Source organism: Eleutherodactylus coqui, chromosome 2 (assembly GCF_035609145.1).
Source record: "Eleutherodactylus coqui strain aEleCoq1 chromosome 2, aEleCoq1.hap1, whole genome shotgun sequence".
Classification (NCBI taxonomy): domain Eukaryota; kingdom Metazoa; phylum Chordata; class Amphibia; order Anura; family Eleutherodactylidae; genus Eleutherodactylus; species Eleutherodactylus coqui.
In genome coordinates, this window is record NC_089838.1 from 300,019,320 (window position 1) to 300,035,450 (window position 16,131).

General features: G+C 47.7%; 1 protein-coding gene across 1 annotated transcript; it reads left to right on the forward strand.

Moving 5' to 3' along the window:
- Positions 1-991: 991 nt before the first annotated feature.
- Positions 992-14,934, forward strand: REEP4 (receptor accessory protein 4). Its single transcript, XM_066593466.1, has 8 exons — positions 992-1,063; positions 5,162-5,234; positions 6,048-6,124; positions 7,395-7,515; positions 8,550-8,663; positions 9,434-9,563; positions 9,643-9,803; positions 10,311-14,934. The coding sequence occupies exons 1-8, from the start codon at positions 1,032-1,034 to the stop codon at positions 10,374-10,376; spliced, it is 774 nt and encodes a 257-aa protein (XP_066449563.1). The 5' UTR covers positions 992-1,031; the 3' UTR covers positions 10,377-14,934.
- The last annotated feature ends 1,197 nt before the right edge of the window (positions 14,935-16,131 follow it).

Below are 16,131 nucleotides of genomic sequence, written 5' to 3' on the forward strand. Positions count from 1 at the left end.
TGCATGTTATGGCAGGTATCTGCTGCAGGATCCGGAGGCGGACGCCCACTCCAGATTCCGCAATGCAAATCCGCCCGTGTGCAGGCAGCCAAAAGCAGAGGTTATTAAAAAAAATCAGGACTGCGCATACAGAGGAGATAGAAGAAAGGCAGGTACGCATGGATGGCGGCTGGGCATCCCGTGTGCAGCCGGCTGAAAGATAAAAAAGACATGGCGCTCAGAAGTCGGCGGCAGAAAAGAATTAGATTTTTTCAAATTTTTTATAAGTATTAGAGCAAAAAAGTTAAATGGATTCGGTATGGTTGTGATCGTATTGACCGGTTTCACACGGATATATTTGCGTGCGCAATACGCAGAGTATACAGCCCAGTGATTTAAAAGGGTTCCTTCACATTTACGTATTTTACATGTGAAAAAAAAAATAGAATATGCTTCATTTTTCTGCATATTTGTGCAAAGGTCCCCATAGAAATCAATGAGGGGTGCGCAAATGTGAGAGATGCGTGAAACACTGCGCAATTCTGCTGGAAAAGAACAGATCTGGACGCCATTAGATGAATCAGCCATTACAATTAGCACAACTTTGTTTGCCGCACGCAAATGAATATACCTTGCAAAAAGTACAGAAAATACGCCGATTGGTGTGCAAAAAAAAAGCATCATTCTGCAAATCGTGTGAAGCCATAACATGTCATTCTCGCACCGTGTGTACTGTACAAACAAGACCCAGTGAAATATAACATTCCATCACCAAAAAATATCCCCCCCTCCCCCGGTGCAGTGGTATAGTCGGCTCTGTGAGCGACTAGTAATGTCTGAGCCAGCAGCGACTGCTCTGCCTGCTCCTAACCGACACTCTATTAATCAGTAATCAGCGATGCGTCTCCATGGTGACTGCAGAGTAGGCGGGGACAAACACGCCCACTCTACTCCTGATTGGCTGCGTCTTGTTTTCTTCCAAGTTTGAGTTGCTGAGGCCCCACAGAGCGGAAGCGGAAGTCCGGAGAACCCGGAGAGTGGACGGCGAAAGGATGGTGTCTTGGATCATCTCTCGGACGGTGGTGTGAGTATCCCGGCATACATCGCTAGTAGAACTACAAGTCCCAGCATTCCCTGCCCGTAAAGCATGCTGGGAGCTCAGTGTCATTGAAGCCAGCTGGTTACTACAGTGCAGTTACCTGTATAGTGCTGGTGGCTGGCACGTCACACATCCTGCCTGGTACACCCAGCTCTGCCTGACCCCTGAATGGCACGTGTGCTGAGGGGGTTATGGCTGTATATGCCACAGCTACCCCCGCGGCCTCGCTGACTTCTCGTTGTGTCTGATCGCTCCCCGGTTGGGATTATTATAGGATTATGAGCAGTAGATGAGAAGTCAGCGATCCTCAGTGATGATCTGAGCCGGCTGTCGCTGCGTATACAGCCATTGTATGTGTCCGCGGGTCTCACGCACGCTCTCATGCGCCATGGGACTGGTTTCTTTTTTTTAATTCCCCGCTGTGTCTCATGGCGGCAATGTATTGTGTATGTACAGCGCTGAATATACAACCCATAGGGGACAATAGGGCTGTACGCACGTAATACACAGTGACATAGAGCATGCCGCGCTCTCCTTCACCTGCGTCTTCACGCATTGTATATACTACTGTGAATGGATCAATGAAAAACAGTGTTCTGTCATTGACCGCAGTCGCACCGTAATACACGGTGATATTACGCTCTTGGGACCAAGCCCTTATACTTACCTCCCCGGCGTGAAACCTGCTGCTGGACGCCTCCAGCAGACTACGTGTCGCGCACATATAGACTGCGCCATGTGGTCCACAGAACGCACTGTAGCGGCAGTGAGGGGCCGCGCACTGGGACTCCCCTGACCCGTGAGGGGCCGCGCACTGGGACTCCCCAGACCAGTGCGGGGCCGTACACTGGGACTCCCCAGACTCCCAGAATGGAGGGTGCTTGAGTCTGCTCGCCATCCATATCTATTGCCGCCTACCCTTCACCAAGTCGGGTGGCATTCGGGTTCCTCAGTACAGTCATCTAGTCTATGAGAAGTGATTACAGTTATGGAGATGACGGCTACATAATGAAGGCCATCTGTGGACACTTAATTAGCCATTAGGGAGTCCGTCAGCCACCTTAATTAACGTCATCCTGCACTGTGTTTGCTGGGTGGCTCGGAATAATGTCTGTAACCAGCTGTGCTGTTGGCAGGTGAGCGCCCCTTGGCTCCTCGTGTCACCCACCGGTCTTCGAAGGGCAGCGGGCGCTTGTTGACGACTCTTCTTACTCAACATCTCGTCTCCCAGCTGAGCTTCCATTCTCCTTTTTGGCATCCAGTTTATATAATCCCCCCCCCCACAAGATGTATGATGGTCCTGGACAGTGATGCGTCTGCTAGGGGTGCAGCGTGATGGTAGCCGGGCCGCTTAGAGGGCCTGTAGAATAAGACCAGGGAGCCAAAACTGTCAAATTGCCTCCGTTGCCCATAGCAACCGACGTACTACTTTCATTTTTAGGACTGCTGCGGTAAAGTCGCCGATGTCACACGGACGTAGGTACATTTGCGCATGCTTTTTTGCCCACACATCGGCGTATTTTGTAGCATTTTTTGCCCCTAAGCTACAATGCAAATGGCGGTTTTCCCCTACAAAGCGTTACAGGCCTCCTTATGAATCGCCTCCAACGAGTCTTGTTCCTCGCCATCCGTTTTCGTTGAGACACAGATCTCCTCCGTAGGGAGTTCAAGAGGGATTGCTACGATGTAAGGATGGCTGGTCGCCCAATGATGTCTTCTCTACGAAAACCTAAAGCTGACCATCTACCTAACTTTGTCCATTTAGTCGGACACTTTATAGATGCGCCCTCTCCTCGCGGTAACGCCGTCCATACACACTGTAGGTGATTTCACGCAGCCATCTTCTTAGTTGGTCTACAGAAGTTGTCCTCTTGGACAACGATGGCATAAGTACAAACAACAGATTGCTAACAATGTCCGCCGCGGTCCGTGTCCGGTTTTATTGATGGGATGCCGATACGTTTTTTAGTATGATAATTTTTTTTTAACCACAGCGCCCGGCAATGACTGAAAAACAAAACGTGTCAGATCTTCCCCACAGATATCGGCCTGCGGCCACGCTGGTTTCTGTCAAGAAAAGTTCCAATGGTCGGGAGAAAATGGTTCCAGATGGCCTTTGTGGCGGTCGGAGATCTCTAATCTGTGACCCTATATAGTTGTTTGTGTGATGTTCTTCTTTCACCGCTATATAATAGGGTTGAGCTGCTCTAACAAGGACGCCCTGAGGGTCTGGGGGCGCCAGCATAGTGGGCAGTGCTGTGTATGGGCACCTGTAGGCGGTTGGCAGGCTGGTGTGGACGTGGTGGTCTGGGGGCACTGAGCGTAGTGGGCAGTGCTGTGTAAGGGCACCTGTTGGCAGGCTGGTGTGGACGCGGTGGTCTGGGGGCACTGAGCGTAGTGGGCATCGGGCAGTACTGTGTACGGGCACCAGTTGGCAGGCTGGTGTGGATGCGGTGGTGTGGACTCAGCGAATCCGTAAGGTTAGAGTCTGAGTTTCTTTAATAGATTCGGTACCAATATTGATTATCCAGCTAATTGGCACAGGGACCCACTTAAATCAGAATAAAGGCAGTGGTGGCAGAAGAGTGCATTACATCAATGAGGAGATGGTAAAGTGTCTCTTGTACCATTTCTGACCAGTGAGGGGGCTGGGGGCGCTGAGTGTAGTGGGCAGTGCTGTGTACGGGCACTTGTAGGCGGTTGGCAGGCTGGTGTGGACGCGGTGGTCCGGGGGCACTGAGTGTAGTGGCCAGTGGTGTGTACAGGCACCTGTAGGCGGTTGGCAGGCTGGTGTGGACGCGGTGGCCCGGGGGCACTGAGTGTAGTGGGCAGTGCTGTGTACGGGCACCTGTAGGCGATTGGCAGGCTGGTGTGGACGCGGTGGTCTGGGGGCACTGAGTGTAATGTGCAGTGCTGTGTACGGGCACCTGTAGGCGGTTGGCAGGCTGGTGTGGACGCGGTGGCCCGGGGGCACTGAGTGTAGTGGGCAGTGCTGTGTACGGGCACCTGTAGGCGATTGGCAGGCTGGTGTGGACGCGGTGGTCTGGGGGCACTGAGTGTAATGTGCAGTGCTGTGTACGGGCACCTGTAGGCGGTTGGCAGGCTGGTGTGGACGCGGTGGCCCGGGGGCACTGAGTGTAGTGGGCAGTGGTGTGTACGGGCACCTGTCGGCAGTGGCAGGCTGGTGTGGACGCGGTGGTCCGGGGGCACTGAGTGTAGTGGCCAGTGGTGTGTACAGGCACCTGTAGGCGGTTGGCAGGCTGCTGTGTGCTCAGGCTGACTAATGCTGCACGTGGTTAACGACTAGGTTGGGATCTTCAGCTCAGTGTTGTTCTGGGTGCGGCCGTGTTGTGGCCTGTAAACCGTCCCTGTTTAGCCTGTACACAGTGCGCCGGGCCTGCCCGCTCCTCACCTCTCATGTCACCCGCAGTGTTTGGGGCGGCGGCTGGTTTCTTGGCACCTCGCCCAGTGTATATATAGATATATTATATAATCTTATATAAAGAACACTAAATCTGTTTGTGTCGTGTATAATCCACAGTTCTCGTCCGATTTGAGTGAAATATTGCATGAGTGTTCTTCAGCATCCGGCGATGAATAGTGGCGGAATTAAAAACCGAAAACTCAATGATTTCCCCTGTAATTTTTGTTGCCAATAGCAACCAATCACAGCTCAGCTTTTATTTCTTACACTGCTGAGGTAAAATGCAAGCTGCACTGTGATTGGTTGCTATTTCTTATACTGCTGAGGTAAAATGCAAGCTGCGCTGCGATTGGCTGCTATGTCTTGTACTGCTGAGGTAAAATGTAAGCTTCGCTTTGATTGGTTGCTATTGCTTGTACTACTGAGGTAAAATGGAAGTTGCGCTGTGATTGGTTGCTATGGGCAACACAAATTTTCTTTTGCACAGATTGCATAAGTGTGGTGGTCATTTTTGTGGCCCCCTTTGTATATTCCAGGACTGCTATTCATAAAATTGCTGTGTAACGCATGGCTATATCACCTATTAACCATATAATAACGCATGGCTATGTCGCCTAGTATATTACAAATAAATCCTTTTTTTCTTCTCCCCCCTGTAGGCTTGTCTTCGGTTTGTTATATCCTGCCTACTCATCGTACAAAGCCGTAAAAACGAAAAATGTCCGAGAATACGTGAGTATTGATATAACCTAGGGCGTACGTGTGCATTACCGCTGATCCTAGTAGCGGAGGTCTATAATATACCACCACATGGTAGCCGTGCAGATTTAAAGGGGAGCGGGCAGCATGACCCCGGACAGATCTGCCCATTTGGCCCCCGTATGTTTTAAGGGCCATTTACACACGATGATAATCGCACAAAATTCATTCAAACGCATGAATTAGTGTGATGGTCGCCGCGTCTGAATGCACAGCCATCGCGCACGATTCGTTTTCGTTTAGCTGGATCGCTGATCTCTCGCTGAGTGTAAACGCTCGGAGCGAGAAGCCAGCAGTGACCTGCCTGTAAACGTCCTGCAGGAGCGCTGACAACCTAGCGGTGACGTCAGCTGACTGTCGTTCCGTCTTAAGGGACATTATTCTGAAATTCTGCTGGGTTTCAGAAAAAAACATACGTAGAAGTTGGAGTGGGCTTGGACGGCGCTCCGAGTGACAGGTAGGCCTCGCTGGCCTCATCCAGACTGACAGCTCTCCATATACAGAAGCAGGGAGATAAGCTGTCGCTCTTGGAGACGGTGGAGTGGCTCGCCCCTTTGACTTAAGATCTGAGCTCAGAGTAAAACTTTCTAAGCATGTTTTTTTTTTCCTGAAATGCAGCAGAATTTCCGAATAAAACCTACATGGGCGGATCTGTCCCGGTTCAGGTGGCATGGGCCATGTGACAGTGCCCTTTAATACACTGCTGGTCCAAGTCTGCCAGCGCCTATAGATGTTTATCATCCTTGACCACCTCCACTGATGCCGTCGTTCCACTTGTCTCCTCAGGTGCGCTGGATGATGTACTGGATCGTCTTTGCCCTCTTCATGACAGTAGAAACGTTCACCGACATCTTCCTCGCATGGTAAGGGCACTGGGGTTGTGGTGGGTCTGTCTTGTGGCCGTATATCGGGGAATGACATTACAGCGAGAGCCGCGGAGGAGGCCAGCAGGTGAAGTGGCTCCTATGCTGAGATTGGTACTTATGCCTGCAATAAAGGCACTGACCCCACTCTTAAAGGGGCGTTCTCATCTCTGCTCTTCATGGCCGACATGGAAAAATCTGGCACATCGCACGAAAACGTGTGCATTTTTTATGGCAGCGAGGGCTTTTTTTTTTTTTAAGGTAGGGCTTATTTCAACCCCCCCCCCAAAAAGAAAATCCTTGCACGTGATGTACACGACACCATATCGCCACAAAAAAATGCAGCAGTATCACGCAGATGCAATATTGCTGTAATGTTCTGTGGCGATATCGCGCCGCCCGTGTGGAAGCGGCCTCAAAGTTGTACTTATTTGGTTCCTGTCATGTCATAGATCCAGGAGGCTCTTCGTACTGGTGGCTCCTTCACCACTCCTGCTTCCACCGGTCCTGGGAGGTGGTTGTCTGGAATCGCCCCGGAACCTGTGCAGGAAATAACACTCTACATAAGGGGCGTTTTCTGTGCAGTCTCTTTAATATGACACCAAGTTTTATCATCCAAAATTAGTTAACTTATTTTGGTGAGACAACCCCATTATCGCCTATCTACAGGGACAGCTACTGTGTGATTGGTGTTGGGTCTGAGCCTATCAATTATAAGGGCTCCGAAGGTCCCTGAACGAAGGCAGCGGAGATCTGCTCTCTTGCAGTTCCATTTGAATCTATTGCCAGACCGCGGCTGCATCCCTTGGGGGCCGCTCAGTAAGGGTCCCAGTGCTTTGACCCAACACCAGTCATACTTATCCCAATTCCTTTAATTACTTTCATGGGCAGCCAGAAATGGTCTTGCTTGGCCAAGCCCTCGCTATATGACAGGTCATCGTATGAGGGCTGATGATGAGTTGTGACCCCCATGATCGGCTTCTATTGCCGAGGGAAGACCGAATTTCAAATAAAGCGTTACACAGCAACTACTGAAACGAAGGGGCGGTGGAGCCGGGTCCTCCATAGAGGAAATGCTGAGCTGTGACTGACAGCCGGCTCTTGTATTACACCCACATGTCCAGAGCAGGTGATATATGTACTTGTATTGCTGATCTTCTGTCTGGACTTTCATATATGACGGACGGCTTTCTCCCCTCCCCCACTGTCCTTGCGTTGCTCAGTCAACTTTTCCCTTTTTCTACTCATGCGTATTTATTTTCCTGGACAGGTTCCCATTCTACTATGAGATCAAGATGGCCTTTGTGGTGTGGCTGCTGTCCCCGTACACACGAGGGGCCAGCTTACTGTACAGGAAGTGCGTGCATCCTGCCCTGTCCCTGCGGGAAAAGGTACGTCACTGTGTGCCCACCCTGAGGTGGCCTGGTAGGACATCTGTAGTAGTGCAGGAACACATAGTCTGCGGCAGCACAATGATGCCGGAGAAAAGTAAAAAAAACTTTTATTCCTCCATTTCAAAGCATGGCTGCAACGTTTCGACCAGTATACCACCGGTCTTTGTCAAGCAGTAGTAGGGGTAGTTTTTTTTACCCAGCTCAAGAGAAGGGTTTGTTAAAGGGGTATTCCACGCCATTTCTATTGATGACCTATCCACTGGGATCCCACCTGATCAGCTGTTTGGCTCCAGAGCCCGGAAGCAGAGGGCTCCGATCCCTGTGTAGTGGCCGGTGCTAGTCATTGCAGCTGGAATTGATTTTTAACAGTCATCAATAGAAATGGCGTGGAGGATTCCTTTTAAGAGGGGGGAGTTTGGGAGAAGGAGGAAGAGCTGGATACATTTTTCCTCTGTATTGCTGTTCTCCGTGGATCACTTTCTAGCTACAGTCTGTAATGATTCTAGGCAGAACTACTGTTCCCATCAAGGCTTGTGAAGGGCGCTGGAGCATGTTGGCAGCTGTATTTCTCATTAAGGACCTGCACCTGTTTTGGGCACTTCTTAGTCTAACTGCTCATTAGTTTCTTGTAGATGCCTGTAATTAAAGTGTCTCAATGACGGTGACATTTTAACCCCTTGTCATCATCCACCATACGTTTATGGTGCTTGTGCAACATAGTAAGTGACAAGCACCATAATGGTATGGGAGCTGTGCTGGCTGGCTGGTATCATTCACAGCGGTAATCAGCTGTATATTACATCTGACCCTGCTGCAATCACCAGGCTAGCTCTGATCCCGGCCTTTTAATCCATTAATTGCCACAGTCAATAGCAACTGCCGCCTCAGAACGCAGTAATGAGAAAATGAGTTATGTCCTTTTTAAAGGAATTTTCCCACAACTTAAAATTGCTTAACTAAAGTATCTGCTTTCCTCATCCGCCTCTTCCTCCTCTTTGGTGCACATTTGACCTAAATCTTTCTTTCCGCAGGAGATAGACTCTTATATTATAGAGGCTAAGGAGCGAAGCTACGAATCGGTTGTCACACTTGGGCGCAGAGGTCTCAACATAGCGGCCAATGTAGCCGTACAAGCAGCTACCAAGGTACCTGAACAAAGGGAACTCTTCTTTATTTGGTTGCAGTAAATGTCTATGATGGGGGACTAAAGCCGTTATGTAGTATTAAAGGGGATATACAGGCTGAACTATTGATGACCTATCCTGAAAATAGCTCATCAATAGTTAATCGGGGGGGTGGGGGGGTTCACCACTCAGGACCTCTGACAACCAGCTGTTATCTCGCCCGCTATTGGGGTGTACGAAGCTGGAAGCTGACAGCTCCGTATACGTTGCAGCGGCCTGGGCTGCTAATGCAGGTATTGAATTCAAGGGCAGCACTACCTGCGATTACTAACCTGAGCCGCTGCAATGTGTACGGAGTTGTTGGCTTCCAGCTCCATACGCAATGACAGCAAGGGGTTAACAGTTGATCATCGGGGGTCCCAAGCGGCAAACTCTAATCAACTATTGGTGTTTCCTAATGAAACGTCATCAATAGATCCATCCTGCCAACTATAAATGTACCATTTGGGTATAATCCCCTCTCCTGCCATCGAGAAGGACCATGTTGGATGTCTGGAGACAGCCAGGCACCCTGAAGAGAAGACGGAACCAGTTTATTACCTCTTCTGTCTTATCTTCTGCAGACTACATAGTACAGTGAGCGCTGTATAGTGAATATTGGATGCATACAGTGACCGCTGGGGGCGCTGTGTCACCAAGGCGGTTTTTGCCTATTGCGCCTCTTTTTACAATGAAAATCTGCAGATTAACAAAAGCAATGATCTAAAAGCTTCTGTTTGCTTTTTTTCCAGGGACAAGGCGCTCTGGTCGGACGTCTCCGCAGCTTCAGCATGCAAGATTTGAGGGAGCTCCCAGATGATGCCCCCATACACTACAGAGATCCCCTGTATCCGGAGGCTGAGCTCCATCGCCGGCCTATTGGTGAGCTTTTTTCTTCTGTGATTTGAGGATATATAAATGTGATTTGTTAGCATAGTATCTATAAATGCCTCTTATGCAGGTTATTCAACTCAGTCCCAAGTCGACAGTGACTCCATGGATGAGCGGTGGTCTGACACTGAAACCAAAACATCTGCCAGGACAAGAGGTGGTCTACCTTCCAAACCGCTGCAGAGGACCCAGAGTCTGAGGGTGTCGAAGAAGAAGGTGCTGTCCAGGGAGGTGAGCAGTAGTTATAACCCTGTATGTTCTATTTATCATTACCGCTGTAGAGACAGTGGGGGAGATTTACTAATGCTGTCTAATTAGACAGTATTATAATGCACCAGATTTATCACAGTGACTGCTGAATGATAAATCTCGCGTATCTTGAGGCTGTTTAGTCTAAGCTTATTCCACGTACTAGTTAGCTTAATTTTTGACAGATTTTGTATCCCCATTTTAGTAGAAAAAGGTGTGTTTTAAACCATGCCCCTTTCCTGTGAAGCTACACCATTTGGCAAAATAGTGTCTAAAAACCCATCATGAATGTGCAGCAAAGCACTTAAGACATTTTTTGGGCACATTTTCAATGTGTTTACCTACATGGCCTTCCCCCTCACTACTATCTTGAATGTACTGTTACACATATCATGTAGACTGCGTCATGCGCATCACTTGACATTACTGCTATACTGTAACGGCACACAGATCTTCCACCCCTCACCACTTCTCCACTGTGAATTCCAGGCATCTTTACGGAGCAGCAAACCTCGAGCCAAGAAGAAGACGGTGCAGTCTGAATCGGAAGTCTAATGTACATCAGGATAGTGAGAAGCCGATGGGTGCAATGCCCGACCGTCGTCCCAATGCAACGCTGAGAACGCTGAATTTTACTCTTAAAGGGAACCTGTCCACTGCCTAAAGCACTATAAGCTAACCTACGGTGCTGTTATGGCAGGGTGCTGTATTTCTCTTACTCTCCTTCGGTGCCCGCTGCTGAAGTCCACATGCTGTCCAAAAATCCGACTCTTCTCAAGAGTCCTGTGCTCACTCTTCTGTACAAGTCTATGGGAGAGCGTGCGCATAGGACTCTGAAAAGAATCGGATTTTCGGACTGCGTGCGGCAGGAAGTGAGCGATTTATGAAAAATACATGACCCGGCCTCCTGTCACCTGGATCTAACAGCACCATAAGTTAGCTTATGGTGCTTTAGGCAGTTGACAGGTTCCCTTTAATTTAATGTTCACACTGGCTATGAGTTACAGTTTGCGGTTTCACAGCGCATGTATATCTGTGTAAATATGTGAAAATACGATCAATACGTCTGTCTGTCTGTATACATGTATATGAGGGCTGCGTTCTATGTAGTATTAGCACTCGTTTTCTGTGGTCATCATCCAAGTTACATAACCCCGAGATACCCAGATGTTTTGCTAACGCCATCTATCTGTCTCCACAACACGCACTGTGGGATCCGGACCGGACGTTCAATATGTCCACCTCCGGTTATTGGCCCTCAAAACTGTTGGAAAAACCTGGCTGTCTAGTTACATTAAAGGGAGGCTCTTCTTCGCCCCCCTCCACCCCACACCCCTCTCCAGCTGTGTGTCACATCTTGCCACATCTCTCTAAAGGGGTATTCTGGGACTTTTAGATTCTCCGATTGGTGGAGATTGTCATTCTAAGCACTTCTGCAATCATTTGCAGGAGTCGCAGTGCATTTGAATTAGCACATATAGCTTGCTCCTAAGTGGGACTGAGCTTGCAGTACCAGTCTGGGCCACCGCACAGTGTATAGAGCTGTGCTAGTTCCAGTTCACTTAGTACAACTCCTGTAAAGAGCTGATCGGCGAGGGTGTCGGGAGTTGCACCCCACAATCTGATCATCATAACCTACCCTAAGGATGGGTCATTAATATTAAAGTTCCAGGTAACCCATTTTAGTTTTTGAACTTTTTTTTTTTTTTTGATGGTTGCCGCCATGATTTCTGTAGTTACACCTCCAGTATTGACACAGACAGCCACGTTTCTACATGTGGCCTAGTTTATTTTTTTCCTTCCCTAATGTCTGTCTGTGCATTCCTATACAGGTGTATGTGACCACAGACCGCAGTGTATATCCATAGAGCCTGTATGTATATACGTCTTTGTTAGAGCTGTGATGTATAGCATTCTCATCACGTTATCATTGCCCTAATTCAGATCCTGCCTCAGTGTCTGTGGGATTTACTTGCTGCTGGGCACATGATAGATAGTAGTACATGGTTTAGTACAGATCGATTAGAGGTATTCCTTTTCTCGCTGAACCCTTCTCTTTGCACGCTGAAACTCCGTTCCACGAAGAATGGAGTTGCTGCTGCAGCAGGGATTTCTGCAAGCCCCATTTGGATGACTGAGACCGTAGCAGATATTGCTGCCACATATCTGCTGCATGCCTATGACCAAGAGCCATTTGCCTTGTGACATCTGGAGAGCCATAGGTTACAGGTAATGCTCGCTGGGTGAATGGCCTTGGGTACACAGAGCCGTACCTTTGCACACATAGATGCACTAATTTATTTTAACATTGACTTCTGTTCTTTTTACTAGTATTTGATGGTTCTAATTAAAGGTTAATATGTTTTTATTGGTAAATCGTACTAAGGGTTGGGGTAAGGATATGTTGCAATTGCAAAATCTATGCAAATAGAAATTTTAATTTTCCATTTTGTTTAATGTCTTCATACTTAAAGGGGTTTTATAACAAAAGAAATTGTATCCCTCATCTACAGGATAGGAGATAAGTGTCTGATCTCTGAGGGTCCAACCTCTGGGACTCCAGTGGTCCCAAGATCAGTGTACCCCAATGCCGTATATAAATGAATGGAGGTGCGCCGGCTCGGCTGCTGCTCCTTTCACTTCTATGCATCGGTCTTGTGTCGTCGGAGGTCCTGTTGATGGGAATAAATGTCTTTAATGGGACAACCTTTTATAAAATTGGAACAAACATGCCTGTTTTCTCCTGGTCAATGGGCTGAGGGCAGTATTGCAGCTTAAAGGGATTGTACCAAGTTACACTGTTATCCCCTTTTCCTGGGATAGGGGACAACATTTTTTATTGGTGGGTCTGACTGCTGGGACTGATACCGAGAACTGGGGTCCAGTCCATTCCCGAATGACTGAGAGCGTAGGTTGCACAGGCACGCTGTCGCTCCATACACTTTAGTGACGGCACTGGTGATTAGAGTTCAATTGGAATTCAATGCGGTCATTGAAGTGAATGGAGTAGCGGTGTGCCTGCGCAACCTCTGCTTTATTTACTCAGGGACCGACCAGACTCACGTTCTCGGGGTCAATGGGTCTGGTCTGGTCGGGGTTCCATCGGTCAGACCTACACTGATAGTTATCCCTTATCCTGTGGATAGGGGATAACGTTATAACTTGGCATACCCCTTTAACTGCATTCACTCAGCTGCAGTACCAAAAATGGCCCATTGGCAAAATTTTTGTCACATTTGTAGTAAAGCAGCCATTTTTGTTTTAATTTCATACAACCCCTTTATGTGTAACTGGTTTGCAGGGTAATATATCAGGTCACTGTATTATTTGGTATTCCCGTATATGCAGGCGTATCTCTGGCCGATTCTTCCCAGAAGCGTCATTCCAAGCCTACGGAAGGGCAGCTGCGAGGACATCTAATTCCCAGCAGCTGCCATTGCAGCCCATGTGTGGACTATAAATGCAGTTTATGACATTCTTTAGTTTGTTTTACAATAGCCTGTGCTCTAGAAGCAATCTATAACCTGTTGATGCGGGGATGTCGCTGAGTAACGAAATGCCTCTGTTTATGCCGCCTGACTCTCCAGTAGTTATTTGGCTATTGAGTATATAGAAGAGATCTGCATACGGGGCCGTTTATTAAAGGGAAGGTTCATCTTTAGGGCCTTTTAAAAACTTTCTGTGCATCTAAAATGAAAATTGAGTCAACTTTGAAAATCATCTTGAGTTACAGATGTATTTTGTCTTGTCTGCAGCTCCTAAGTATATACCTATGTGTTACCATGGTAACAGACTACAAACAAACGCTGTGTAGTCTGATTCTGCAGTCATAGTGCCATCTCAATTGCATCATCCAAAGGTGTAATTTGGAAGAAAGGGTGACCGGGATTGGACTACACAGATTTGTTTGTAGTCTGTTACCATGGTAGTCGCGCTGTATACACTAAAACAACTTTTTTTTAAAGTTTTGAAAACTTTTTGCTTAATTACTTTTTTTTTCTTTTTACTTTAGATTGATTCAGCAATGTGGAGGTATATTTTAAGGAGGTTTTACACTACATACATTTGTGAGGGTCTGACCAGTTGGACTTCCTGCATATCCTAAAAGCTAATTTTATGCAGTGGCCATTTATACGCTCTCCATAATGGTAAATGGCCAATGCAGACATACCAGAGTAACTGGCATCCCCTGTTCTACAGGATCTGTGGGGTCTTTGCTGTCTTGCCCTCACAAGCAGTCATTCATGGCATATGTATGCCATAAATGCCAAAACTTGAGAAATCGGAAGTTGAATCACCAATGTGGTTGCGCTACCAAAATGTGGCCATGCTCCATGTTCTTGTCTTATGGAGAAATCCGAGCCAATTGTTTTACACTGATGACCAAAGCTCCATGGGATTACCACAAACAGTAGGACCGCTCGTGTATAAGTCCCTGAGTCCTCCACTTCTTACACTTTAAGTAAAACTGATACTGGTATAGCGAGTCCAGGACCTGAGGGGGCGGAGCACAGCAAAGAATCCCAGTGCCATGCTTCGTCCCTCATGCCCCATCATATCACCCTTGTAAAAGTAACCCCTACTGAGAGTTTTTTTTTAATAGCTTGGCAGACTCATGGACTTATATTTACTGACGGTTGGGGGGGTGGGGGGTGAGGTCTTATGCTTATGTTATGGGAGCGCATGGGTTAAAAAGATTGCACTTGTTCTGTTGCACTGTGTTCTTTGTCTGGCTAACATTCTCACCCACCGCTTCCCAGCGGACGGTTACAATGCTCCTTTGTATGTATATATGTATGTGAGATTTCTGCTCTCTACAGATAGTACTTGCCTCGGGGTCCACTTAAAGCGACAACGTGATCATTCCCCAAAGATATGAATTCCATTGCTGGTGAAGGTGCGGAGACTTTCTACAAGTGCCAAACTGAGCAGCTTCTGTTCTCCTCCAATGAACCAAGTGTCCTTATGTCAAGTGTCTTATCGGAGTGCCCTGGTGTGCGGGGCCAGGACTCCTCGCCTCAAGTGCCTGAACTTTCTGTAATCTTTTATATATTTGCTTGTCTGTCGGTTTTTTGATACCCTAGAAAATAAACTTTTTGTTTTTTTGCCTAAATTGTGGTCTTTGTGTGTCATGCTTCATTTGGGCAGACTGGTACATTTTCTGAAATGTTGTCACCAAGGCTTTATTCACATACCATCTTGGGGTTACACAGCAGGTGTCGGCGGTCTCTGGCAGCCATGATCGGAGACCATTCTGATTGTGGCTGTTAACTCTATACAGTTCTGACAGTGGCATTTAAATGTCCTGGCCGGGTGTCATGACAGCCTGGGGACCTCTGAAAGTTGTCTGTGGCTTATTGCTGTATGTACAGCCATTCCGGAAACCCTAGAAGAACAACTCCGGGGGCATCTGGTCTGGTGAACTTGGCGGCCACCAATTTTTCGACATTAATCAGTCATGGGCTACTTTCAGTTTCCTCGTGATCGTATTAATGTGTGGCACTTTGCGCCATCTTGTTTAAAGTAACCCTCCGTTATTCGACATCTGGTAACTGAGTTTTCACCACTTACTTTGTGAATCAAAAGGTTTGTTCGTCACTTATCCAGAAACTAGAAAGTTGGTCCCAGGATGGTGACTGCAATGTATGTGAGTGTGTTCATGTATTTACCCGCCCACCCCCTTCCACGTCAAAACAAAAACGCAAGAAACAAGGCAATCCCTCCCCTAGAAGTTGTCGGAGTGGAAGGAAACTTTGTGTGATTGTAAAATTAATATAATTAAGTGATTACAATATCAGAGCAAAAGAATTGTTTATTGGGGAACACTGAACACTCTTGAACGGAGGCTCTAGTACCCTGTTGTACCGCTTCTAGCTTGGATATAAGATGTGATTCGAGCAGACATTGAGACTCTAGTACCCTCTTGTACCGCCTCTAGCTTGGATACAAGATGTGATACTGTTGGGCATTGAGACTCTAGTACCCTGTTGTACCGCCTCTAGCTTGGATACAAGATGTGATACAGGTGGGCATGGAGGCGCTAGTACCCTCTTGTACCGCCTCTAGCTTGGATACAAGATTTGGTACGGGCAGGCATGGAGCTTTAGTACCCTGTTGTACCACCTCTAGCTTGGATACAAGATGTGATATGGATGGGCATGGAGGCTCTAGTACCCTGTTGTACTGCCTCTAGCTTAGATACAATTATGTGATACGGGCAGGGATGGAGCTCTAGTACCCTGTTGTACCACCTCTAGCTTGGATACAAGATGTGATATGGATGGGCATGGAGGCTCTAGTATCCTGTTGT